The 25,915-nt window shown below is 51.7% G+C and overlaps 1 protein-coding gene across 1 annotated transcript; it reads right to left on the bottom strand.

Moving 5' to 3' along the window:
* On the bottom strand, nucleotides 1-24,959 carry SDSL (serine dehydratase like). Its single transcript, XM_045073667.1, has 9 exons — nucleotides 24,883-24,959; nucleotides 12,529-12,730; nucleotides 10,946-11,139; nucleotides 10,679-10,718; nucleotides 9,876-10,015; nucleotides 6,689-6,776; nucleotides 5,762-5,990; nucleotides 1,425-1,549; nucleotides 1-367 (listed from the first exon to the last, which is right to left on the bottom strand). Exons 3-9 carry the CDS (start codon nucleotides 11,117-11,119, stop codon nucleotides 174-176), a joined length of 990 nt encoding a protein of 329 aa, XP_044929602.1. The 5' UTR covers nucleotides 11,120-11,139; nucleotides 12,529-12,730; nucleotides 24,883-24,959; the 3' UTR covers nucleotides 1-173.
* Between the last annotated feature and the right edge of the window lie 956 nt (nucleotides 24,960-25,915).

Here is a 25,915-nt window from a genome sequence, read left to right as displayed (position 1 = left end):
TTCATCTCGGAGTGTTTATTGACTAGGTCTGCAGGGGAGCCAAGGGAAGCATTTCAGGAGGGCTTCCTGCAGGAGGCAGCTGGCACGGAAGCACGGAGCAGCTTCCATGGCCGTCCATGAGCAGAGAGGCCCCTCAGCCTGCTATGGGGGTGTGCATCCCGGATGAGGAACCGTCAGCTCTGACCCACCTGGGCTTTCAGAGCCTGCAACGCTCCGCTATCGATGTTGTTGCCTCCACACACAATGACCACGACCGAGGCCAGGGATGGGCGCAGGTGGCCCTCGGCCTGGAGCCTCCCCAGGTGGCCTGAGTAGATGACAGCCAGAGGGGCCCCGCAGGCAGGCTCCACCAACATGCGCTCATCATCTGCCCGGAGCAGGGGAACGGAGTGCATGAGAAGAGAGAAAGGGAAGAAGAAGCCTTTAGTGCTCGGTAGGCTCTGGGCACCGCAAATCCACGAAGCCAGCCAGCCAGCCAGCTCACAATCCATCATCTGCCTGACCCTCTCTCCATCCATCAATCTGACCACCCATCCCTCCATCCATCCACCTTTCATCTATCTATCCATCCATCCATTCCTTTATCCATCATTTGACTGTCTGTCTGTCCATCCATCAGTGTATCCATCAATCAACATATCCATCTCTCTATCCATCCACTCATCCATCATCCCCATCCATTATTTGACTGTCTGTCTGTCCATCCATTAGTGTATCCATCAATCAGTGTGTCCATCCATCCATCCATCCGTCCGTCCATCCATCCATGCATTCATCCATCCATCCCCTATCCATCACTTGACTGTCTGTCTGTCCATCCATCAATGTGTCCATTAATCAATGTGTCCATCCATACACCCATCCATCCATCCATCCATCCACCCATTATCTACCTTTCCATTCACTCACACATTCACCCATTCATTCGACAAATATTTATGGAGCACCCACTCTCTGCCAGGCCCTATGCTAGGAAGGCCCTGGGGTCACCCCAGTAAAGAGGACACGCCCAGCCTCACCCCCACGGGGCTTGCATCTAGCACTGTAGATGAATAACAACCAGGCAGCCATAAACAGAGGCCATGGGGAGTCTCCAGCCCAGGCAGGATGAGAGTGGAAGATCGGAGGAGGCGCCATTTTGACTGAGTAGCCCCAAGTCACGTGAAATCGGCAGGGAACGGGGCCCGGGGTGCGGGTGGGGGCGTGGCCAGCAGGCAGCAGAGCACATACAAATGTCCGGAGGCTAGAGGCAGCACCGTGGCCTCTGGCCCTACCCTTCCACAGGCTCAGCATGCACTTGTCACATAACTGGTGTGCACCCAGCCCTGCGGTAGGCACGGAGCATACAGACAAGAGAGAATACCCAGAGACCCAGGGTCTTCGGAGGTCCCCGAGCCTGGGGAGGGAGGGCAAGTCTCACTCACCTAGGAACTGCTGCACAGCACTCACAGCCTGGCCGTCCTCCACCACCTCGGAGATGATGTCTAGCTCCTGCGTGCACGCCAGGGCCCTCGTGGCCACGGTCTTAGCACCCAGGCTCTTGGCCACGCTGTGGGAGAGGGCAGGCGGGGCAGGGAGGGCCGGGGTGTGGGGCAGAGCTGGGGACTCCTTGGGCCTCTGCCCTCACGGACCCAGCCCTCTAAGCCTCAGGCCCCCTTCCCATCCTGCAACGGACTGGGGGCTCAGCCTTGCAAAAGCCCAGCAGAGCACTGGCGCCGAGGCAGTGGCCCCCAAATTGGGCGCCCCGTGAGGGACCAACAAAAGCACACCACTCCCTCCAACTCTGTAACCACGATTGTGGCCATCCTTGCACAGACCCCAGAAATCCAAGCATGGAAACGGACTAGGTTGTACCTTATTCATTCATAGCTACTTATCATGTCTATACGATAACTAGTATTTATTGACTATCCACCAGGTGATAGATGCATGTGTTTCCTCTCTTAATCCTCGTAATCCCCCTTTGGAGTTAGAAATGTATGAGCTCCGTTTTCCAAGGGAGGAAACTGAGAGGCTCAGGGAGGTTAGGGAAGTAGCTCAAGCACACACAGCGAGTTTGAACGTAGCAGTGGGGATTGAAATCCAGGCAGTCTGGCTCCAGCGTCCATGCTGTTTATCTCTGTGCTTGGGATGGCCCACCTGCTGGTTCCTTCCCAAGCCGAGCAGTGTTTCAGGCCCGGCAGAGCCCTTGGAGAGCCCATCAGAACTGGCCCTGAGCCCCGAGAGGCCCAGAGCTCAGAACTCAGGAGCCAGGCTGCCCGATTTCAAACCTGAGCCCCGTACTAGCAGGGGGACCTTGTGAAGGTCACTGCACCTCCCCGATTGTCAGCTTCCTAAGTCTGAAAATGGAGGTGACGACTGTCCCTTGTTCACGAGAGTGCCGTGGGGGTGGAGTTTCAAATGGTCCGAATGCGTAGAAGAGAGCCTGATGCACAGTAAGGTTTCGGAAGGGCTGGTGGTGGCTATCACCAGCGCGGTCACTAAGAGCAAAGTCAACAAAAACAGCCAGAGAGAAATGGGCCCAACTACAGACCCGTCATTAGTGGTCACCAAAGGGAGAGGGCTGGGGCCGGGGGGGGGGTGGTGGACAGAGCTGGGCGAAACCGATAAAGACGATGAAGAGGAACAAACTTCCAGTTATAAAATTAATAAGCCACAGGGATGGAAAGTCCAGCCCAGGGAAGAGTCAATAACACGGTCGTCCCCTCGTGTGGTGACAGCTGGCGACTCCACTCCTGCTGGTGAGACAGCAGGATGCGGAGCTTCCCGGATGGCTACCTGGTAAGGACCAAGATGAGTATGACATTTTCGGTTGACTAGAAACCTCGCTTATAAATAAATACGTAAGAACAAAGTCTGGGAGGGGAAAGAGAATTAAGTAGATAAACAGAGGGAGACCGCCAGGAGGGCCCCTCCCTGAAACAGAGGTGTGGGGCCATCTCCCTGGGGTGAGAGTTCCCAGCCGAAAGGAGGGAAGGGAAGGGGCAGGAACATTCTGGGCAGAGGACGCAGCGTGAGCAGAGGTTGGTGGCAGGAAGGAGTATGACCCAGCCAAGGGGCGGGAAGACAGGCCAGCGGCTGGAGTGGGGCTGAGGGGAGTGTGGATCTGGGCCTGAGAACCTGGGGAAGGCACCCCTTATGCAAGCAGGGGGTGGGGGATGAAGGGTCCCGTAGGTCGGCAGCAGAGGAAGGATGCCCTGACCTGCCAGGAGACCAAGGACTCGGGGCAACAGGACGCTCAGCAATACCACGTGTAGGGACGCAGCCCAGAGAAACGGACATGTTCGTCCACACGCAAAGGTCCCTACGAGCAGCAGCACGACTCCCCGTAGCCCGAAACCCAGACAGTGCAGCCGCTGAGGGAGGGATAGGCAAGATGGGGTCCGGCCACCCGGGGGAGTAGTATTTGGCCATAAAATGGAATGAAGTGAGGGCGACAACACGGATGAAGCCGAGAGACGTGAGGTTGAGTGAGAGAAGCCAGACACAAAAGGCCACGTATTGTATGACTTCCTCCAAATGGAAATGTCCCCAACAGGCGAGTCCTTAGGGACAGGCAGTGGAGCAGTAATCGCCGGGGGTTGGAGGGGAGGAGGGACTTGGGGACAGGTGATGAAAATGTTCTAAAAGGGGGGCGCCTGGGTGGCTCAGTGGGTTGAGCCTCTGCCTTTGGCTCAGGTCATGATCCCAGGGTCCTGGGATTGAGTCCCGCATCAGGGTCTCTGCTAGGCAGAGAGCCTGCTTCCCCCCTCTCTCTCTGCCTACTTGTGATCTCTCTCTGACAAATGAATAAATAAAATCTTAAAAAAAAAAAAAAAGGAAAATGTTCTAAAAGGGATTTTGGTGATGGAGGCACAACTCTGAATATACTTAAAATCACTGAACTCTACCCTCTAAGAGAACGGGTTACATGAAACATGAAGTCTATCTCAATAAAGCTCCAAGTAGAGCCCAGGGATGGAGGAGGGCTATGACAGCCATCCAGGGGAGCACTGCTGCCCCGGGGTGGGGACAAGGGCCGGACAGGAGCTGGAGTCCAGTGGGAGAGTGGACAGAACTCCCAGCAAGGTGACTGTCAGGTGAGTCCGGTCAGAGCCCCAGGCTGGAGAGCGGTATCCTTACAAAAATGGCAAATCCACGAACTTCCCTGAGTGCTCCACTGGGCCGGGCTCTGAGGGAGGTACGAGGGACTCAGAGCTGAATAGCCAGTCCCCATGCTCAAGCCCCCTCCTTCCCAACTAGGGGCCCAAACCTGCCCATCTACAAGCTCTTTCACAGCTGAGGAGTGACGCAGAAGGTCTTCGGGGCCTATGAGCTGGGCCTATGAGAAGCAATTGCCCAGCTGAGCCCTGGAGCATTTCATCAATGTAGGAGGGACTGGTATTTCCAGTGCGAGGGACAGGAAAGACCCCAGGGTTCGAGGCACAAATAATTTTCAGGGAAAGGCAGCATGGAGACACTGGAGGGTGAATGGCGTCAGATAGGAGTGGAAACGGTGCCAGAAAGACATTAAGGAGATTCGTATGTCCAGACAGAATTCTCCTTGAAGCAAAGACTGTTTCTCTAACTGTCCAGCCAGAACCTTGTATACAATAGGTGCTTAATAGAGATGACTTAATAGACTGTTCTGATTTCAGCCACCTTGCTGTCTTACACCACGATATGGAAAGTTCCAGCACGTAATGGGTGTTTAATAAAATAGGGGCAGTGCTGGTATCTGTAGAGGGTTGAGTGGTGTCTCTCCCCAAATCCACGACCATACAGAACCTCAGAATATGATCTAATTTGGAACTAGGTTCTTTGCAGATGGAATTAGAAGATAACGTCACGCTGGATTAAACTGGACCCTAAATTCAATGACGGGTGCCCTTCCAAGCAAAGGACAGACACACAGAGAAGAAGGTCTTATGAAGACAGAGGCAGAAGCTGAAGGAGACCCTAGGGCCTTCCGAGGGAGTGTGGCCCTGCTAGTTCCTTGATGCCACACGTTTAGCTTCCAGGGCTATGAAAGAATTTCTGTTCTTTTAAGCCATCTAGTCTGTGGTCATCTTTATGGCAACCTTGGGAAACTAACACAGCATCCGTGCGGGTGGTTGGGGTGATGACAACGAAGGATGTTAAGATGACACAGGGTCTGGAGGCTGGCCACTCTCTATTAGTTAGTTAGTTGGTTCATACGAACTTTTTCTCCGTTGAATTAAAATCGGTTACAGAAAGTAACAAGGAAAAAGTTCTCTCATGATATTGTAGGGAAAAAAATGAAACCGTGTTCATGATAGATCACATGAACTAGAAAAATAGAGTTTAAGAAGGATACGATCCCAACTTAAAAATATATGATCGATTCATTCATTCACTTCACAAACATCTGTTGAGCACCTACTATGTGCCAGGCTCGTTTCACTTGTATGTAACTATGCGTGCATAAGGGGAAAACAAAGACTGGGAAAACGTAACCCATTGTTCATCTTTGGAGGGTGGAATGGAAGGCGCCATTTTGTTTTCTGTTGCTTATGGCTTGCCTACATTTTCTCACTTACCTGCAAAACACGTAAACTGCCTTTGTAATGATACAGACCCATGAAATTTTTTTATCCATTACTGAAACTTCAATGAATCATATCTTTCATCTACATTTTTGGCATTGCCTTCTGACGTTACTGTGGTTGGAGTCCTAGGGTGAACTTGAGTCTCTTGGGTACTGGTAAGACAGCAACACTCCCACCCCCAGCCCCCACACATGCCCCTAGCCCATGCCTACCTGGTGATCTCTGGCAGTGTGACTAGCCTGCCTGCCTTGATGGCTGCATTGAAACAGTGGGCCCCTTGGGTCTCCACAGCGATGATGGGCACATGCTGCCAGCCCACTTCTATCAGGCCAGCTGACACCCCAGCCAGGAGCCCTCCACCCCCTACTGCCAGCACCAGGGCCCCCGGTGGGCTTCCCAGTGCTGCCTTCAGCTCTCGCACCAGGCTGGCATGGCCTTCCCTGGGGGAGGAGAAAGCAGAGTGAGAAAGGCCCCCATTCCCAAAGGCTGACGTATACACAAACTCTCCTCATCACCACCCCAATCCCCATCCACAGCAAGGGGAGCAGAGACCCTGCAACCCTTAGCTTGCTCAGCATTCATCCATTCAATGTATTCATTCACTCATTCTTTCCCCTCCCCCCACCTCCCAGCCATGTTCTCAGACATTATCCCATTTAATCCCCTCCATGATCTTGGAAAGACGCAGCGTTAGTGTGTGTGTTAAGAGGGGACGAGCTTATCAATTGACATCCAGCAAGTTCTGGGCCTGGGATTTGATGTCTTGGCCATTTACTAGCTGTGTGATCTTGGGCAAGTTCCTTGAGCACTCTGTGCCTGTGGAATGGACATCAAACTCCCACCTCAAGGGCTCTGGGGAGGATCAAATGGATAAATGCGTCCCAAAGCACACTGAATAAGTAGGATTGACTATTGCCATTTCCACTGTACACATGTGGAAACTGAGGCCTGGGGAGGAGAGGTACTTTGTAGAGTCACAACTCTCAAGTGGCAGAAGCAGGGTCTGAACCCCAGTGTGCCTGCCTTCTGAGCCTCTACTCCTCTCTAGGCCTCAGTTTTCCCTTCTGTCCAATGGAAGGACCCCAACTCAAGGAGGGTCTGGGCCCTGAGCTCCATGGGGGAGGGGCAACAAACTTATCAGATCAGGGGGTGGTCAAACGGAGGGACGTTCACCCAACCATCCCTCTTGGCCAACTCTTGCGCCTTCAGACTGGCCTCATCCCAGACCTAAAGAGAAGCGAGGGCCTCAGGAGCCCCAGGAATTGGACTGCTGTGGAGGCTGGAGCAGAGCCTGAGGTCTCCTGCCTGGCCCCAGGGTCTGATGGGCTGGGGAGAACCCCAAGGGTGAGACCAGAGCTGGGGTGGGCCCGGCAGCCTCCTCAGTCAAAGTCGGAGGCTTCCAGTCGGGTAAGTAGATGTCACGTGCTTTCCGCAATCCCAACAGGCTGGCCTGCAGTGGTAGGGGAGGGTGAGCTCCAAGGCCAGCTAAGCAGTTTTTCTGCTTCTAACCAGCCAATAGGTGAGAAGCCCCCTGAAATCAGAGCCCCAAATAGCAACTTGGCCCCTACAGATGGTGTCCATGAAAACCAGCGATTGCCCAGTGGATGACCTGCCAATTGAGTTCAAGCAGCCAGAGGCAGCCTGGGTCTCGACAGACCTACGTGGACCACATCAAAGGTGGGTGCACTTTTCTCGTGGGCTTGGCATCTGTGGCAGAAGTCCATGTCCCTGGCAGCCCAGCGCAGAGGTCACTTGCAGGGTATTTTCTGGCCAGGGGATTCTGCGGGGCAGTGGGCAGGATAGACTTCAGTGCCGAGGGGCAGGCCCTCTGACCCTCCCTGTGTGTGTCCTCCATGGGAGCCCCAAGTGGGGACTGAACCCCAGTTGCCCACAGAGATGACTCCCGGACACACCACTGTAAGCTTTCTTCCCTTCCCTGTCTCATTTCTATGTCCTCACAATCTCTGTAATCACCTTGCAAATAAACTACATGCACCCCATTCCTCGTCTCAGGGTCTGCTTCTGGGGACCCCAAACTAAGACAGGACTTCGGAGGGGCCCCCGCTCTGGCCAACCCCAGCAGAAGCTAAGTGACAAATAACAGCCCCTCCTCCAAGGGACAGAGGGTGACAAAAGGGCCGGAGGTCACCTTCGCCCATCCTCTGGCCGCCAGCAACACCCATGCTGGGCCCAGCCTGTACCAGGGGACACAGAGAAGACAAAGAGATAGTCTCTGTCCACAGAGACTCCACAGAGACGTCGAACCAAAGAGATGGGCCTCATTCTCTAGAGTTATTGAAACAAACATGAGACCCAGAACTATGCAGCCCTTAGTGCCACTCAAGAGCTTCCTGCCTCCTGTCCACGGCCCAAGAGCAGTCAGAATGAGGGCCCACCGTGCCCCTCTCCTGCTCAGACTCCAGCCATGGCTCCCCATTGCCCTATGCCAGCCTCACCTACGAGCCACCCTGTCGGCCAAGGGGACTGTTCCCCTCCCCCTCTCCAGCCTCACCTGTCACCCCTTCCCCCAGGGGCCAGGCCACAGCAAGTGGAGTGCACCAGGCTCACTCCCATTCCAGGCCTTTCCAGGCTCCTTCCTCTGCCCATGACCCTCTCCCCAATGGGAGGACTTGTATTTCCCTTTCAAGATAACACAGGGGACCCTTCTTGGGGAGCCTTTCCTGGATCACCTCCCCAGGTCTGAGGCACAGGACCACTGCCCAGTTCTCTTCCCCCTCCCTCCATTAGAATCACACGTCCACGCCTTTTGTCAGGTGACTGCTGTTCCTCCCACCAGGGGCCAGAGTCCATTTCCTCACCTACACTGATGTAGGTCCCAGCTGTGTGACTTGCTTTGGCCAGTGGCATGTGGCAGAAGTGTCAGTGTAGCCGTTCTGAGCCACAGCCTCAAAAGGGCCTTCCTTCCCACTCCTCCTGCCATTCACTTGGAGAAGAACACGTCCGAGGGGGCCACCAGTCCAGAGGGATGTGGGGGACATGTATGCAAACCTTAATCCTGCCTGCAGCCTGGCACAGAGCCACCCTGGCTCACTCACAAGCCCACAAGCAAGAGAGATCGGGTTTCTCATAAGCCGCTGATATCTGGGGGATGTTTGTTATGCAGCACAATCTAGCAGCAATAGCTGATTAAAACATTATGTTTTCTCTGTTCTTCGTCAGGGCCGGCTCTTCCCATCACAACACTTACTGCAGTCTCTTATCACCATCTGGTTATCTGTGTGTCTCCCCAACAACACCTGAGCTTCATGAGAGTAGAGACAACGTCTTACTATCTCTATATCCCTAGCTCTAACCTAGTACAGACACATAGTATGACTTGGAAGGAAGGAAGGAAGGAAGGAAGGGAAGGAGGGAGAAAGGTGTTGGGGGGATGGATGGATGGATGGATGTTGGACAGATGGATGGATGGATGGATGGACAGATGGATGGACAGATGGATGGATGGATGGATGGATAGATGGACAGATGGATGGACAAATGGATGGATGGATGGATGGATGGATGGATGGATGGATGGATGGACAGATGGATGGATGGATGGATGGATAGATGGACAGATGGATGGATGGATGGATGGATGGATGGATGAATAGATGGACAGATGGATGGATGAGTGGATAAATGGGTGAATGGATGAACAGATAGATGGACAGATGAACGGGAGAGAGGGTGATGGACGGGAGGACAGTTGAATAGATGAAGAAAGAGAAGAAGGGAGAAAGCAAGGAAGGAAGCTGGACACTAAGTATTTGCAGACCAGCTTTTAGTTTTAATTTTAATGGTTTAAAAAAAAAATCTCTTTTTCCAGGGAAATGTTTTCCTTCCTTCTAGGAAGGTAGAAGGATTACATGTTTGCATTTCTGTTTCTGTGGCAACAAGATGAATCAGCGCAATCCCTGGTGATGGGCACCTTTCATTATTGGGGTGGTCTCAGAATGAGAAATGATGCCACCATCACCTTTCTTTATACTCTTTGTCTCATCAAATGGCAAACATTTTTAAATGAATAATACCAAGTGTCAATGAGGTTATAAGGAGACGAACACACTCCTGGTCCCTTAGCTTCCTGTTTCTCCTGGGTTCATGCCGATGAAGTCTTCTCAAGGTAGGTAGAGGCAGGAGGTCCCAGGCTTCCATGTACAATATGCCTTGCTCCCACCTCTCAGCTCAGCCAGAAGACTGGGCTCAGGGCATTGCTCATTAAAAAAGGAAAGAAAAAAGCAGGGAGCTACCCTCTCCTAGGGTTGAGGTGGGGGTAAAGAGAAGAGCCCACCCCAGCTGGCTTCTCCTTCCTGGGGTCCTTACCTTTCCAGTCAGCTGCACCTCAGCTCCCTCCCCCTGCAGCCTCCTCACCACCTGCAGGGAGGTGCCCTCAGGGAGCACAATGGTGGCAGGGATGCCCAGCTTCCGAGCAGCATAAGCAGCCGCAATGCCTGCATTGCCCCCTGTGGAAGCAACAGAAGGGGGTGCCATTGTTTTAGCCTGTCAACACACCATCTTCTTTCCCCTCCATTTCCCTTTGTGGGTCACTCCTTCCCAGCACTTGTATGCCCCAACTTTTGAGTTCTCTTTCTGGTCCCAGAGGTGGGTATGTGATCTAGATGGACTCAATCAGAGAACTCAAGCCCTTAACCCATGATTGGTTCAGGGCTGAGTACATAAGCCAAGCTAGGTGAAAAAGACCAAATGATGGATTGAGGAAAACCAGTAAGAAGGGGTTGCTTCCTGTTCACTAGAGCTGACAGGATGATAGGAGGCAGGCCCAGAATTCCTGATGGCCATCTTGCTGCTATGAAGTCTGTATGAAAATAAAGCTAGTATAGAAAAAAGACAAGTCAAGGGAAAAGAGATACAAAGGAGAGCTCCTGGATCCAGCTATACCTGAAAGCCACTTATCCCAAGAATTTCCAGTTCTTGGGGCCTGTATCTTAAACATGTATGGAATGGGTTTCTGTCACTTCGGATATGAGTCCTGAATATGGGAAGAGGGCTTAAAGAAGACACATGAAGTGGCCATCTTGAGGGGGTTGAAACCTGGACATTTACTGCAGCTCTAGCCAGCTCTTCCTCCCCCCAACGCAGCCCTGAGGACCCGCCCTGAGGGTCACCTGAGGAGCACACCAGGTGTCTGCATCCCTTCTTGGCCACCTGGGAAGAGAAGGAATGGGGTTGAGGACTGACCCAGGCAAATGTCATAGAGCCTGTATGGGATGGAGTCAGTCCCTTCCCAGCCCACCCCAACACTCCTCGCCCCTCATCCAGCCCCATACAACTTTACTTCTCCCCTCCTGCCCTCACCCCTAGCCAGTCAGCATCCATCTCCCCGCTCCTCTTTCCTGAACCCTCTCACTCCTCCCCTCCTGCCAATACCTTACCTCCTGGCAGAAATGCCCAATGCCTCGGATCTTGAAGGAGCCAGACGGCTGCACATTCTCACACTTGAGGAAGACAGTCGTGCCTGCCACCTGGGAAAGCGCCCAGCTCTCCAGCAGAGGAGTAACTGTGTGGAAGTGCTCAGGCATAGTGCAGCCTGTCAGAGAGTTCTCCATTCCAGCAACCACTGGGAGGCCTGCAGGAGATCATGAAGGCCATAGCCTGGGCAGCTCCAGCAAGAGTCCCCTTCCCTGGGGCACAGGGGTGAAGGAGAAGAGCCTCAGCTGGGCTCCTTAGCCTTATCTGGCTACCAAGTTGTGAGACTCCAGGCAAGTATCTGCTCCTCCCCAGGCCTCAGTTTCCCCATCTGGACAAAAAGGTTTGGACTAGGGACCCTTTCATTCTGTAACTATGGCTGCCCACAGGGCTGGGGGTGTAGAACATGGCCAATACTTGGTGATGAATGAATGAGCGTGGGAAAATTCATTCATTCATTCTTCATTCATTCATGCATACATGCATGCAAAAAAAAAACCTTTACTGAGCACCTACTATGTGCCAGGTAGGTCCATGTTTTTGGGGCGCACAAGTCGGAGGCAGCCCCTGCTTTGCCAGAGCTCACATTCTAGTTGGGGAGACAGAATCACACAATTTCAAGCAGGGGTGATGGGGGTGGGAAGCAGTGTATTAGCAAACATGGTCAGAAAGGGTCTCTCAAGAGAGAAAAACTTTTTCAAAACTTGAATTATGGAGCATTTAAACACAGCAAAATATCGAGAACTCTCTAAGGAGCCTCTGGTGTAACCCATCACTCGGCTCAGGCAAGTGCTCGTGGCCTGCTTTGTTCCATCCCCACCTGTGCCCACCCCCGTCCCTGTACAATGCTTTTTCCCTCCTTTATTCTCACTAGATTTTCTTCCTATACTACTTCATCTGTAAATACTTCAGCATGGATCTCTAAAAGCAAAGAACTTTTTAGTTTATTTTTTTAAAAGATTTTATTTATTTATTTGACAGAGAGAAAAATCACAAGCAGGCAGAGAGGCAGGCAGGGGTGGGGGGGAGCAGGCTCCCCGCTGAGCAGAGAGCCTGAAGCGGGACTTGATCCCAGGACCCTGAGACCATGACCTGAGCTGAAGACAGAGGCTTAACCCACTGAGCCACCCCGCGCCCCCAAAGCAAAGAACTTTTTAAACAATATAACCATATGGTTTCACAACTGTAAACATTCGTGTAAACTTGTTGAATTCTTATTCAAAGTGAACTAATTTTTTTTTAAGAGAGTAAGAGTGAGCATGGGGAAGGGGTTGTGGGAGAGGGAGAGAGAGAGAGAATCTTAAGCAGGCTCCACACCCAGCGTGGAGCCCAACGGGGACCTCCATCTCACCACCCTGAGATCATGACCTGAGCTGAAATCAAGAATCAGATACTTAACCCACTGAGCCACCCAGGCTAATTTTATTTTATAGAAATCGTATCTCAGTGATGCTAATTAAAAAAAAAAAAGTCACCACAATATCATTATCACATCTAAAACTATTAATAATCATCTCCCAATATCATCCAATATCTGGTAATCGCTCACCGTTCCGATCATCTCGTTAAATGGGACACATGGTTGGTTTTGCAGTTAGTGTTTGGGGTTTCTAACAATTTGGATCAGGATGGAAATCGGATCTGAGAGTATCAGGTTGGCCGAGAGGGCTTTGAATTCTCTTTTCATCTGCAAGTTCTCCAAGGGGAATGTTCCAGAGGAGTGACAGCAAGGAGCCCAGGGAAAAGCATTCCTGCAGAGGAAAGAGCATTGGAGGCACCTTGAGGGAGAAATGAACTCGGGCCATTGCCAGTGCAGGGAGAAGAGATTGGGCACAGGAGGCGAGCAAAGAGAGGTGGGCAGGCCCTCGGGGAACCTTCTAGCGGTCAGGAGCTGGGATGTTATCCTAATTACGCTTGCAAGGGGAAACCGTCGGGAGGTTTGAAGCAAAGGCACAGTTAGTGAATGACCCCCTGGGAAAAATCAAGAAACAAAAAGGGAGGAAATGGGAAGTGAGGGGAATAGAAGGGTTTTTTCAAGAAGCTAATGCAACCCATCTTTTTTCTCTGGGGCAGAAAAAGCATGGAGCCACGCCCTGCAGTTCCACTACTGGCCAGTAGGAGGAGCGCTGCAGCCTCCCTCACCCTCCAGGGCCCAAGCTTCTTGCTCACCTTTTCTTAGTCCTGGCTATGCCCACCAGAGGGTTCCAGATCTCCTGTCTCTGGATTGGACCCCAGGGCCCTGGCGGAAATAGCCCTGAGGTTTCCTGGGCCCGGCAGAGTCTAAGCCACCCCTCCTCCCCCCATTGCGTCAGGACACTGGACATGGCACTAAGGGAGAGAGATCAGTGGGTCACTCAGAGTCAGCATACCTCAGCCTGGGTCTCACCTCGGCTCTGGGCTTAGGGGGTCAATCAGGGACCAAAGTTAGAAACCAGCTCTGTGGGCGCCTGGGTGGCTCAGTGGGTTAAGCCGCTGCCTTCGGCTCAGGTCATGATCTCAGGGTCCTGGGATCGAGCCCCGCATCGGGCTCTCTGCTCAGCAGGGAGCCTGCTTCCTCCTCTCTCTCTCTTCCTGCCTCTCCATCTACTTGTGATTTCTCTCTGTCAAATAAATAAATAAATAAAATCTTTAAAAAAAAAAGAAAAAAAAAAAAAAAAAAAAAGAAACCAGCTCTGTATTTCTAGCTGTGTGACCCAAACAAGAGTCTCCACTTCTCTGTGCCAACATCCCTTCTGCTCTATTCTATGTCAGACATCAGCGGAGTCCTCTAGAGGCACCATCTCTTTGGAGCCTTCTAGCCATGCAGGCACGCTTACCCTTTCTCCCGCATGTCTACAGGGCACCCACGAGGTGTAGGCCCTGACCTAGGAACTGAGGATACCAAGGTGAGCAAGACAGACATCTCCTCTTGGAGCTGATGGGGAGATCAGCATTCGACAAATAACTGTATAGACAAACAACATAACCAAAAATGGTGAAAACTACTAAGGAAAGCACACATACAGGGAGTCTTAAAGAGGAGAACTAGGACACTTGTGGATAGAACAGGAACGGCAGGAAATGACCATTAAAACTGATAAATGAGAATGACTTAATCATACAACAAACTAGAAGAGTTTGGGCATCACAGAATCACCATGCAGACACCATGAGGCCATATCGTGAAGGCATCAACTCTATGCCTGACATATAACAATAGCTAACAGTTGTGTGGGACCTACTGCTGGCAAGGCACGGTGCCAAGGACCTCGTATACCATCTTGTATAATCATTACGACAACCTGGAGATAGGTTCACTTATTAGCTCCATTTTATAGATAATGACGCTGAGGCCCAGACAGGTTAAGTAACCTGTCCGAGGTCACAAGGCTGAAAGTGGCATGACCAGGATTCAAACTTAGGCAGTGCACTTTGGCATCTGTGCTCTTAACACGATGCCACACTTTATCTATGAGCTGCTGCTGCTGCTGGTGATGGTGATGGTAGTGGTGGTTAAAGGTATGAGCATTTCCTCTTAATTGCCAGTCATCCTTAGGAGCCAAATGCCCCTGGATCAACCCCCAGGTTCTCCCAGCCCTCTGGGTTACACTAAAGGCCCACAGGAAAACAGCAAGCTTGTCAAATGAACAAGCCCCCAAACTTCCTACAGCCTCATCAAGCCCAGATGCCCATAAGGGCCCAGGCCTCCCAGACTGAGGTCAAGGGCTGAGATGAGACCGTGGCCTAGGGACACATGGCTCTCACAGCATGTGGCCACCACTGGGGCTGAGGTGGGAGCCCTGGGCCCTCCCTATTGTGGAGCAGTACAGTGGGAAGTCTGGGGCTTGGGTTCAGGTCCCAGCAAGCATGACCTTGGCCAAGTCACCTTTCCTCACTGGGCCTCTCCTGCTGCCTCTATGAATTGGGCCCAAGGACCATCTACTGTTTCTTCCTCTTTGTCCCTCAGGCTTTTCCAGAGATCACCTGGGTGACACTAACAGCACTGGCAGTGATATGGGAAACTGAGGCAGAAGAAAATCATTAAAATTCCTTACCTACTGACAAGCCCTTGAAACAGACAGAGTGGCTCTCCCCTGGAGACTCACCTGCCCTCACCTTGAGGTTATGCTAAGGACAATCCTGGCCTGACTGACCCCCTACTCCAACAGGTCCAACCAGGATCCTGTAAGTCTACTTTAACAATTCCTTGAGGAAACTTTATCTCTAAACCTCCAAGATAGTGTCAACAATCATTCCCAAGCATATGACCCACTGATATACATCTAAAGAGTCTCACAAGAAGATTTTTATTACTGGTAATAAATAACCTTTCTCCCAACAATAGCTAGCCCCTCAAGGTCCTAGAGACCTTGCTTCCAAAATTCCTTAGAGACTGACATCATCCCTAATCCCCTTTGTCCTCACCAACAGCCAAGTCCACCCCTACTCTGCCTCTAAAAACTCTGACTGTAATCTGGTTCGGGGTCCAAGTTCCTATTCCGCTGTATCGGGTATACTTGGGCCCAAGCTTAAACTTGTCGAATAAACCCTCGTATGATTGCATCCGTGTTGGCTCCTTGGTGGTCTCTCGGGCACGAAAACCTGGGCACAACATGTGGAGGTCCCACCGCGATTTGAGAGACCCCCAGGACCCCGCCCCGGAGGGTCCTGCACCTGCTGGTGAGTGCACTTGTTTTCCTGTTTGCGCGCATACTTTCTGGGAGCTCCAGTCTGCATTTTTACCTGTAGGAATTCCAAGCAGTATCTGGGTCGACATTGGCTTCAGCAGACGCGCTGGCTGGCGGGCCGTCAACCGGGGGTCTTGGGAGATGTCCCTTGCCCCCGCCTGGAGGACGAAGTCCTCCTCTGGGGGGAGAATCCGCTGCCATTGCGGTCAGATCCTCCCTTAACTTACTTACAGTTTTGTCTTCGCAGCCGTGCTGGATCGATTGTGTGAGTGTGTTCTTGCTAACTGTCATAAGTGTATTTGTCTTGCTGTGGGCTGAGGGCGTGATGGGACAGACACAGACGACCCCTCTGTCTCTGATGATTACCACTTCTCGGATGTCAGGGAGAGAGCTCGTAACCGGAGCACAGACATACGAAAGGGAAAGTTTCAGACTTTCTGCATGTCTGAGTGGCCAGCTTTTACTGCTGGATGGCCCCGGGAGGGAACTTTTCAACTGCCCATTATCTTACGGGTTAAGGCTGTCATCTTCAGAGAAAAACCACACGGCCACCCTGACCAAGTACCTTATATCCTGGTCTGGCAGGACATGATCGAGAATCCTCCCTCCTGGCTTAAACCTTTTCTCCCTCCCAAAGCAGGACCTACATCTGAGATCCTAGCCCTGCGGAACCCAACTCCTAAGTCTGACAAGAAAACAGAGTCCGAACCAAAGACTCCGCTTTCCCCAGTCCTTCAGGGCACTCCCACAGAGGACCTGATTTTCCCAGCACCCTACCAGGTCCCCTCGCCCCACTCCCGTCTGCCCCTCCAGCAGAAGCATCAGGGGCTGCTGAGGGAGTGCCACGCCCCCTCCCAGATGGAGGGGCCCCCATGGATGGGCTGGCAGCAGAGACACATAGATGGACCCATAGGGCAGCCCCAACCCCAAACTTGGGACTGGCCGATTCCACTGTCCTTCCCCTCCGCGCCATGGGACCCCCCGATGAAACGGGGGGACAGCCAATGTTATATTGGCCATTCTCTACTAGTGATCTATACAACTGGAGAACCCAACATGCAAAGTTCTCTGATAACCCAAAAGATCTGAGTGGTTTTTTGGATACTATTCTTTTCACCCATCAGCCCACCTGGGATGACTGCCAGCTGCTCTTACAGGTTCTTTTTACCACTGAGGAAAGAGAGCGAATCCAGGTGGAAGCCCAAAAGGCCATCCTGGGTGACGACAGACAGCCAACTCAGAACCCCGATCTCATAAATGCAGCTTTCCCCTTGTCTCGCCCCACTCGGGTCTACAACTTGGCAGAAGGTAAGGAGAGGCCCTGGGTCTACCACCAGACTCTAGGGGCAGGTCTTAAGGTTGCAGCATGCAAGCCCACCAATCTGGCCAAGGTATATGATGTAAGACAGGGTAAAGATGAAAGTCTGGCGGCTTTTCTAGAAAGGATCATAGAGGCGTTCTGACAGTACACCCCTATGAATCCAGAGGCCACAAAAACCAGAGCTGCCATTGTTACGGCTTTTGTTAAGTAAGCCGCTCTGGACATTAAAAGGAAATTGCAGAGGGTAGAAAGACTAGGAGAAAAGAGCCTACAGGCTCTGTTGTGGTGGCAGAAAGAGTCTACAATAACAGAGAGAGAGAGCCTGGAGGAACAACAGGCTAAGATAAGTGACCGCCAGACCCAGAACCTAGCTAAGATCCTAGTGGCCACGACCGCGGAAGACCCACGTGAAAAACAGAGATGTCTCAAGACGTTGGGTTCAGGAGCAGGTAAGGAGCATGGCCCCCGTCGAGAACGCCCCAAACTGAATAATTGTGTATTGCAAGGAAGAAGACCACTGGGTAAAAGATTGCCCCAACAAAAAACCAAAGGCCGGGGCGCCTGGGTGGCTCAGTGGGTTAAAGCCTCTGCTTTCGGCTCAGGTCATGGTCTCAGGGTCCTGGGATCGAGCCCCGCATCGGGCTCTCTGCTCAGCAGGGAGCCTGCTTCCTCCTCTCTCTCTCTCTGCCTGCCTCTCTGCCTACTTGTGATCTCTGTCTGTCAAATAAATTTTAAAAATCTTAAAAAAAAAAAAAAAAAAACCAAAGGCCTCTGCTACTATCCTGGAGGTCAAAGATTTAGACAACTAGGGGGTCGGGGTTCAGCACCCCTCCCCGAGCCCGGGGTAACCTTTAAAGTGGAGGGGCAACCAATTAAATTCCTAGTAGACACCGGGGCACAGCACTCTGTCTTGCTACAACCTCAAGGAAAGTTGACAAATAGAACCTCATGGGTACAGGGGGCCACAGGCACTCAACAATATCCGTGGAGGACCCAAAGAACAGTGGATCTCGGCGTGGGCCAGGTATCCTAGTCCTTCATGGTCCTCCCTGAGTGCCCCTACCCCTTGTTAGACCGGGACCTACTTACCAAGATGGAAGCCCAATTAGTTTCCACCCTAAAGGGGCAAAGGTTCTGGATAAAGAGGGGCACCCGATCCAGGTGCTTGTCATGAACCTGGAGGACGAATATCGTCTTCACCAAATGCCCCCAGCACCAATGACTGACATTGACCACGGGTTGCAGGTGTTTCCCCAAGCGTGGGCAGAAACCGGGGGAATGGGACTGACCCAACATCAGCCGGTGATATACGTGGAACTAAAGCCAGGAGCAGATCCAGTCAGGGTCCGCCAGTACCCCATGCCTCTCACAGCTCGGACAGGGATCACCCCACACATCCGGCGACTGCTAGACTCGGGCATACTGCGGCCTTGTCAGTCGGCATGGAACGCTCCCCTGCTGCCGGTGCGAAAGCCACACTCTAATGATTATAGACCGGTCCAGGACTTGAGGGAAGTCAGCCGACAGGTGATGGACATGCACCCTATGGTCCCAAACCCCTACACTCTCCTCTCCACCTTGCCCCCAGACAAGACTTGGTACACAGTGCTAGACCTAAAGGATGCCTTTTTCAGCTTACCCTTGGCTTCAAAGAGCCAAGACCTCTTCGCTTTGAATGGGCGGACCCGGACAAGGGCATCAATGGCCAACTCACCTGGACTCGACTACCGCAAGGATTCAAAAATTCGCCCACCATCCCCGACGAGGCACTACACGAGGACTTAGGTGAGTTCCATGCCGAGCACCCTAATCTGACTCTATTACAATATGTAGATGATATCCTGTTGGCAGCAGAGGATCAGGAAACATGCCTACAAGGCACCAAGGATTTGCTCCAAATGAGAGCAACTCTGGGATACCGGGCTTCAGCTAAGAAGGCCCAGATCTGCAGAATGGAGGTGAGCTACCTGGGGTACAGCCTGAGAGACGGACAAAGGTGGTTAACGGATGCACGGAAGGAGACCGTCATGAGGATCCTGCAGCCTCGAAACATCTGCCAGGTGCGTGAATTCTTGGGGTCGGCTGGGTTCTACCGGTTGTGGATCCCTGGTTTTGCTGAAATCGCTAAGCCCCTCTACGAGGCCACAAAGCAAAGACAGGACTTTGTGTGGACTGAGGCCATGAACACAGCCTTCAATGACCTTAAACAAACCCTGCTTTTGGCCCCGGCACTTGGGCGGCCTGATCTGACTAAGCGCTTCCACCTTTATGTGGATAAAAAGGAAGGGGTGGTGAAGGGAGTATATAGTATATAGTATATACTATATATACTATATATACTATATATACATAGTATATATATATATACTATATAGTATATAGTATATATTCAGTATATAGGCCCCTGGAAGAGGCCGATGGCCGACCTCTCAAAGAATTTAGATGCCATGGCTGCTGGATGGCCTCCATGCTTAAAAATTATTGCTGCAGTGGCCACCATGGTTGAAGATGCTGATGAGCTGGCTATGGGGCAGGAACTAGACGTCACTACCCCACATGCCATTGAACAAAAACCCCAGAATGATGGATCAACAATGCCCGCTTGACCCATGACTAGGGCTTGCTTTTGAACCCTACCAGAATTCTGTTCCAGGCGCCAACAGCCTTAAACCCAGAGACACTGCTCCCTAACCCTGACTGGGAACCCCCTCTTCATGACCGCCAAGAAATCCTGGCTCCGGTGCATGGAGTCAGAGCTGATCTCCAGGACCGACCGCTGCCGAATGCAGGTAACACCTGGTGTAGAGACGGCAGTAGCTCTGTCCGGGAAAGAATCAGGTATGCGGGGGCCACTATGACCGCAGAGACAGAGACTGTCTGCGCAGAACCGTTAGCGGCTGGTACATCTGCCCAACGTGCAGAACTGATTGCGCTAACCAAGGTGCTAACAATGCAAGCAGGCAAGCGGATAAACGTCTATACTGATAGCAGGTATGCCTTTGCCACGGCCCACATCCACGGAGCCGTTTATAGAGAAAGAGGGCTCTTAACAGCAGAAGGAAAGACTATTAAAAACAAGGCAGAAATCCTTGAGCTCCTAAGGGCCCTCTGGCTGCCTAAGGCACTGGACATTATCCATTGACCAGGACATCAAAAAGCAGACACGCTAGTGGCCAGGGGAAACAGGCTGGCCAACTTAAAGGCAAAAGAGGCAGCTCTTTCAGTGGACCATGTCTTAGTGACCACACTGCCTGATCCGGGAGCACCGAGCTTGCCAGATGACCCCAACTACACTGACGCAGACTTACAGTGGATTAAGCGTCTGCCCATGACGCAATGCTACATGGCTGGTGGAGAGCTGCCGATAGCAGCATAATCCTACCAGAGGAACTGGGATGGCGAGTCCTATCCAAAATGCATAGGAGCACCCACATGGGAACAAAAAAATGGAAGACCTGGTTGGACATGCAAAGATCACCATCAAAGACTCCCGATCAAAGATCGAACATTGTGGCAAATTGCCACGCATGTCAATTAACTAATGCCACCGCCCATGGATCTAACCTGGGCACCCGGGGGGACCGCCCGGGAGCCTGCTGAGAAGTGGACTTCACTGAGGGAAAACCTGGAAAATATGGGTACAGGTATTTACTAGTGTTTGTAGATACTTTTTCAGGATGGACAGAGGCATTTCCCACCAAACATGAAACCGCACAGACCGTGACCAAGAAACTGCTGGAAGACATCTTACCGAGGTCTGGTTTTCCCATTAAGATTGGATCAGACGATGGACCAGGCTTCGTCTCTAAGGTAACATAGGGAGTGGGCACTAGTACTTGGGGCAGATTGGAAATTACACTGTGCATACAGGCCCCAGAGCTCAGGACAGGTAGAGAGGATGAACAGAACATTAAAGGAGACCTTAACTAAATTAGCCCTGGAGACTGGCGGGGATTGGGTGACTCTCCTCCCCTTCGCCCTATATAGGGTACGAAACTCCCCATATAAGATGGGACTTACCCCCTATGAGATCATGTTCGGTAGTCCCTCACCTATTATTCCTAATTTAAAACCCAAGGTGCTTGCTGAGTTTGATGATCACCAACTCCCTTTCTCCCTCCAAATGTTACAACAAACCCATGAACAGGTGTGGCCAAAGCTGAGGGCCCTCTATGAGACTGGGCCACCCCCGGACCCTCATCGATATCGACCGGGTGACTGGGTGTACATTCGGAGACACCAACACCAGACACTCCAACCGCGCTGGAAGGGACCCTGCATCGTGATCCTGACCACTCCCACCGCTCTCAAGGTCGGTGGGATTACTCCCTGCGTCCACTACACCCACATCCGGCCAGCTGACCCACACGCTGTTCTCAAGGACTTTGTTCCAGAATGGAAATGTGAGCCCGACAAGGACAATCCCTTAAAGCTAAGACTGCGCCGTTCTCACTTCCCCCACTAATGTTGCTTATGCCATGTCCCCCTCACGCCAGGGCCAATCCCACCAACCACTTAACCTAACATGACAGGTAACAAGTGTTTCTAATGCAGAGGTTGTATATTCCCTCTCAAAAATTGCCCCACCACAGGCTTGGTTCCCTGACCTTACTCTTGATCTAACAAAACTACTTGGGGGACACCCATCTCCACGGATTAAGAAGCCAACTATACAAATGACATTTTTATGTTTGCCCGGGACACCTTACAGAAAACCAGGCAAGGCAGTGTGGGGGCCCCTCCCACTTTTACTGTGCCAGCTGGAGCTGTGTCTCCACTGGCGAAATTTGGTGGGCGGCTCCCAACAAAGATGATTTAATTACTCTTAAAAGAAACCGCACATCACAGAGCTCTGAAACCAATAATCTGATCACCCTAAAATTCACAGAGCCCAGAAAACTAGATACAAGATGGCAGGTAGGACTTACTTGGGGCTTAAGAATCTATGACGTAGTAAGACTCAGTTCCCAGGACTTGGGAAAACTATTCATCTTGAGACTCTCAGCCCAGAATAATCAGGTTAACCTAGGCTCAAACCCTGCACTAGCACCTCCTCCGCCCAAACCTCGGACAACTGCTAACTCCCCAGCACCCTCCCCTGTACCTACCACGCCGTCTGCGTCCAATAACACCCCTGACGCAGACACCATCACTCCTGTCTCTGCCTCCTTCCCGCAAGATCCTCCCCTTCCTCAGCCCCTCTCAGCACCCACTTTGGGACCTGATGCTCCAAGCTTACAGGTTCCTCAATGCAACCAAGCCCAATCTTACCCAATCTTGCTGGCTCTGCTATGACATCCAGCCTCCCTTCTATGAGGGAATCGCGATGTTGGGTCAGTACAACATAATCTCCCACCTTAATGCCCGTAGATGGCATCCAAAGACTCAAGGACTCACTTTACAATCAGTGTCAGGTCAGGGACTCTGTATAGGCTCCCCCTCACCCCAATACCGGTCCCTATGTAATGAGACAAGACCTATATCTAACTTAGACTACCACCTACCTCCTCAAGACGGTTGGAGGGCATGCTCTACAGGCCTTACCCCCTGTCTTCATGGTCAGATTCTAAATCAGACAAAGGGTTTCTGTGTGTTAGTTCAGCTACTTCCTAAAATTATCTACCACTCAGATGAGCAGGTACTTCTTTTTTTTTTTAAGATTTTATTTATTTACTTGACAGAGAGAGATCACAAGTAGACAGAGAGGCGGGCAGAGAGAGAGGAGGAAGCAGGCTCCCCGCTGAGCAGAGAGCCCGATGCGGGACTCAATCTCAGGACCCTGGGATCATGACCTGAGCCGAAGGCAGCGGCTTAACCACTGAGCCACCCAGACACCCGAGCAGGTACTTCTGTGGTTCGATGCAGATACCCACAGACAGGATAGAAGAGAGCCCATCTTGGCTATCACCATCGCCACGCTGTTGGGAACGGGATTAGCAGGTGCAGGGACAGATATTGCTTCACTAGCCGTACAGAACTCCCACTATAACCGTCTCAGGGCAGCCATGGATCTGGACACAGAACAGATAGAGACCTCTATTTCCCACCTCCAAGGCTCCCTAACCTCTTTGTCTGAGGTTGTCCTTCAAAACAGGAGAGGACTCGATTTAATCTTCTTACAACAAGGGGGGTGATGCGCTGCCTTAAACGAGGAATGTTGCTTCTTCACGGACCACTCAGGAATCGTCCGAGAATCTTTGGCAAAAGTCAGACAAGGTTTGGCTGGATGCAAACGGGAACGGGAAGAGCAGCCAGGTGGGTTTGAATCACGGTTCAGTCATTCCCCATGGTTAACTGCCTTGCTGTCCACCCTAACCGGACCCCTCATTGTCCTCTCCCTCTCCTTACCTTCGGGCCCTGCATTATCAATAGATTAGTTACTTTTGTCAAAGACGGAGTCGGTGCAGTTCAACTCATGGTACTCAGACAGCAATACCAACCACTGGACTTTGTTACTGAGGCCAGCTTGGACCCATGATTGGGTCCTACCTTAGGTTCCTCTGAGAGGGGGAAATGTGGAGGCCAAGAAAACACGGCTGTACCCGCGTCGAGTCCAGCCCTGGCCTAAGTGCAGCCATCTTGACGTTCCAGATTATCACAAAATATTTCCTGGGTTCTGACCTACTCAAGTGAGCATTTTAAGCCGTCCCTCTCTCCTTTAAAGATTGATTTAAACTCCTGGACTGGAAAAGGGGTTTTTTGTCAAATAGCAAAAAAAAAACTTATTTGAGCTTCATTTTCTTTTTGTTACGCTAATCATGTTTTGCTATTTTCTCCAGTGTCTCCTCACCGGACTTCAACTCCTTTGCTGTCCTAACTTCCACAGAGGATCCTTTCCACCTGGGAAGATCACCTGAGCATTCTCTCCTGGACTCAGCTGCCTCCGTCTTTCCTAACTCCCCTACACACTCCCCAACTGACCAGTGTTGACCCAAGTAGGTAGGGTCAACTCTACCCCCCTATTCAGCAGGAAGAAGTTACAGAAGATACCTTCCACCTTCAACAACCTTAAAGATTTAAGGGTCAACATTGTTCAGGGGGGAATGATGTGGGGAAACAGAGGCAGAAGAAAATCATTAAAATTCCTTACCTACTGATAAGCCCTTGAAACAGACAGAGTGGCTCTCCCCTGGGGACTCACCTGCCCTCACCTTGAGGTTTTGCTAAGGACAATCCTGGCCTGACCGACCCCCTACTCCAACAGGTCCAACCAGGATCCTGTAAGTCTACTTTAACAATTCCTTGAGGAAACTTTATCTCTAAACCTCCAAGATAGTGTCAACAATCATTCCCAAGCATATGACCCACTGATATACATCTAAAGGGTCTCACGAGAAGACTTTTATTACTGGTAATAAATAACTTTTTTCCCAACAATAGCTAGCCCCTCAAGGTCCTAGAGACCTTGCTTCCAAAATTCCTTAGAGACTGGCATCATCCCTAATCCCCTATGTCCTCACCCGCTGCCAGGTCCACCCCTACTCTGCCTTTAAAAACTCTGAATGTAATCTGGTTCAGGGTCCAAGTCCCTATTCCGCTGTGTCGGGTATACTTGGGCCCAAGCTTAAGCTTGTCGAATAAACCTTCATATGATTGCATCAATGTTGGCTCCTTGGGGATCTCTCGGACACAAAAAATTGGGCAGAACAGCAGAGTGCCCAGTCCTGCCCCTGTGGCAAGCGGGACCTGCTGCCCAGCCATCAGAGTCCTTAGCACCCAGCCTTCTTCTCCAGGGCACAGACCACAGAGCACCCTGAGTTAAATCACTGTTCCTGGGAAGGTTTTGCACCCATAACCTTCACTTTCTGTCCGCTCATCCTGAACCTTGCCCCAGAAGCTTCCAGACGGCCCTACACTCACATTCACACATGCACACAGATCCCTAGAGGCACCACTTGGCCCCAGGCCCTCTTACCTGACTGCCTAGCAGTCCCCAGACCCAGCTTGGCTCCAGCCAGCAGCCCACCAGCCTGCCTGGGCACCAGCTCTTCCCAGCTTCCCCCAACTTCCTGTGGTCTTGGCCCCTCCTCCCGCGTTAAAGGGACAGCTCCACACTGTCCCACTGTGAAAGGGGACAAGATCAACTTTCACCGCCTCCCTGTGCGCTGTCCATGGTCCCATTTGACAGACGAAGAACCAGGCTCAGAGAGGGAGACTTACTTGGCCAAGGCCACCCAGCCAGTGAGAGCCACTCTGGACCACCTCTTCCGTGACACAGACATGCCCAGATCTTCTTAGTCCGGGTCCAGGGCTTGCCCTGAGAGTCAAGCCATCACCCCTGACCACTGTCAGGGTCAGCTTAGCGCAAAAGCCCAAAGAAACAATGGTTACCTGCCACCTGAGAAAGCAAAGTTTTTTCTGAAGCACCTTCTCACCTCTAATATTTTACACCCAACAAAGGAATTCAAACAGTCATTTATGGTTCAGATGAATGCCTCTAGCCATTTGTTTGCTCAACAACTATTTACTGAACACCTACTATGTGTCAAACCCTGGGAACTTTAGCCTCTGACAATGCAGCCTGTCCCCTCCTCTCATGAAGTCCCAACAGGCCACCAGAGAGCCGTTGCAATCTGTGTTCCCAGATGTGGTCAGGCAGGAATGGGGCAGGGCTCTGGACAGTCAGAGCGGGACCTTACCTGGCCCCAGAGGGCTGGGAAAGCCTCTTGGAGGAAAGCAGGTTTAGGGTTGGAGATGTGGGCAAGGGCCAGAGTCCACAGGGATGTCTGTGCTATTCCAGAGTCTGGACCTCACCCAGGAATACTAGGGAGCCATAGAAGGCTAGAGGCAGAGGAATAACATGATCAGATTTACATTGTCTCCATCTCACTGGGTGAAAGTGAGCTAGTCATATCCATCTTGGAGCCTCAGTTTCCTTATATAAAAAATGGGAGGTGAGCTCCAGGAAAGACCTGGCAGGCAAAATATTCCTTGCCCTTCTAGGACCG

This window comes from Mustela putorius, unplaced genomic scaffold (assembly GCF_011764305.1).
Source record: "Mustela putorius furo isolate JIRA1106 unplaced genomic scaffold, ASM1176430v1.1 tig00537248_pilon_pilon_pilon, whole genome shotgun sequence".
NCBI classification, from domain to species: domain Eukaryota; kingdom Metazoa; phylum Chordata; class Mammalia; order Carnivora; family Mustelidae; genus Mustela; species Mustela putorius.
This window is presented reverse-complemented; position numbering and strand designations above follow the sequence as displayed.

Bases quoted from the DNA above. Each gene is read 5' to 3' on its own strand.
- SDSL (XM_045073667.1), bottom strand. From the start codon at position 11,119: ATGGAGAACTCTCTGACAGGCTGCACTATGCCTGAGCACTTCCACACA. The intron at 6,777-9,875 runs GTAAGGACCCCA...GCTTCTCTTTAG, and splicing joins AGGTGCAGCTGACTGGAAAG to GTCTGGGATGAGGCCAGTCT. The intron at 1,550-5,761 runs GTAGGCATGGGC...CCTCTCCCACAG, and splicing joins ACACTGCCAGAGATCACCAG to CGTGGCCAAGAGCCTGGGTG.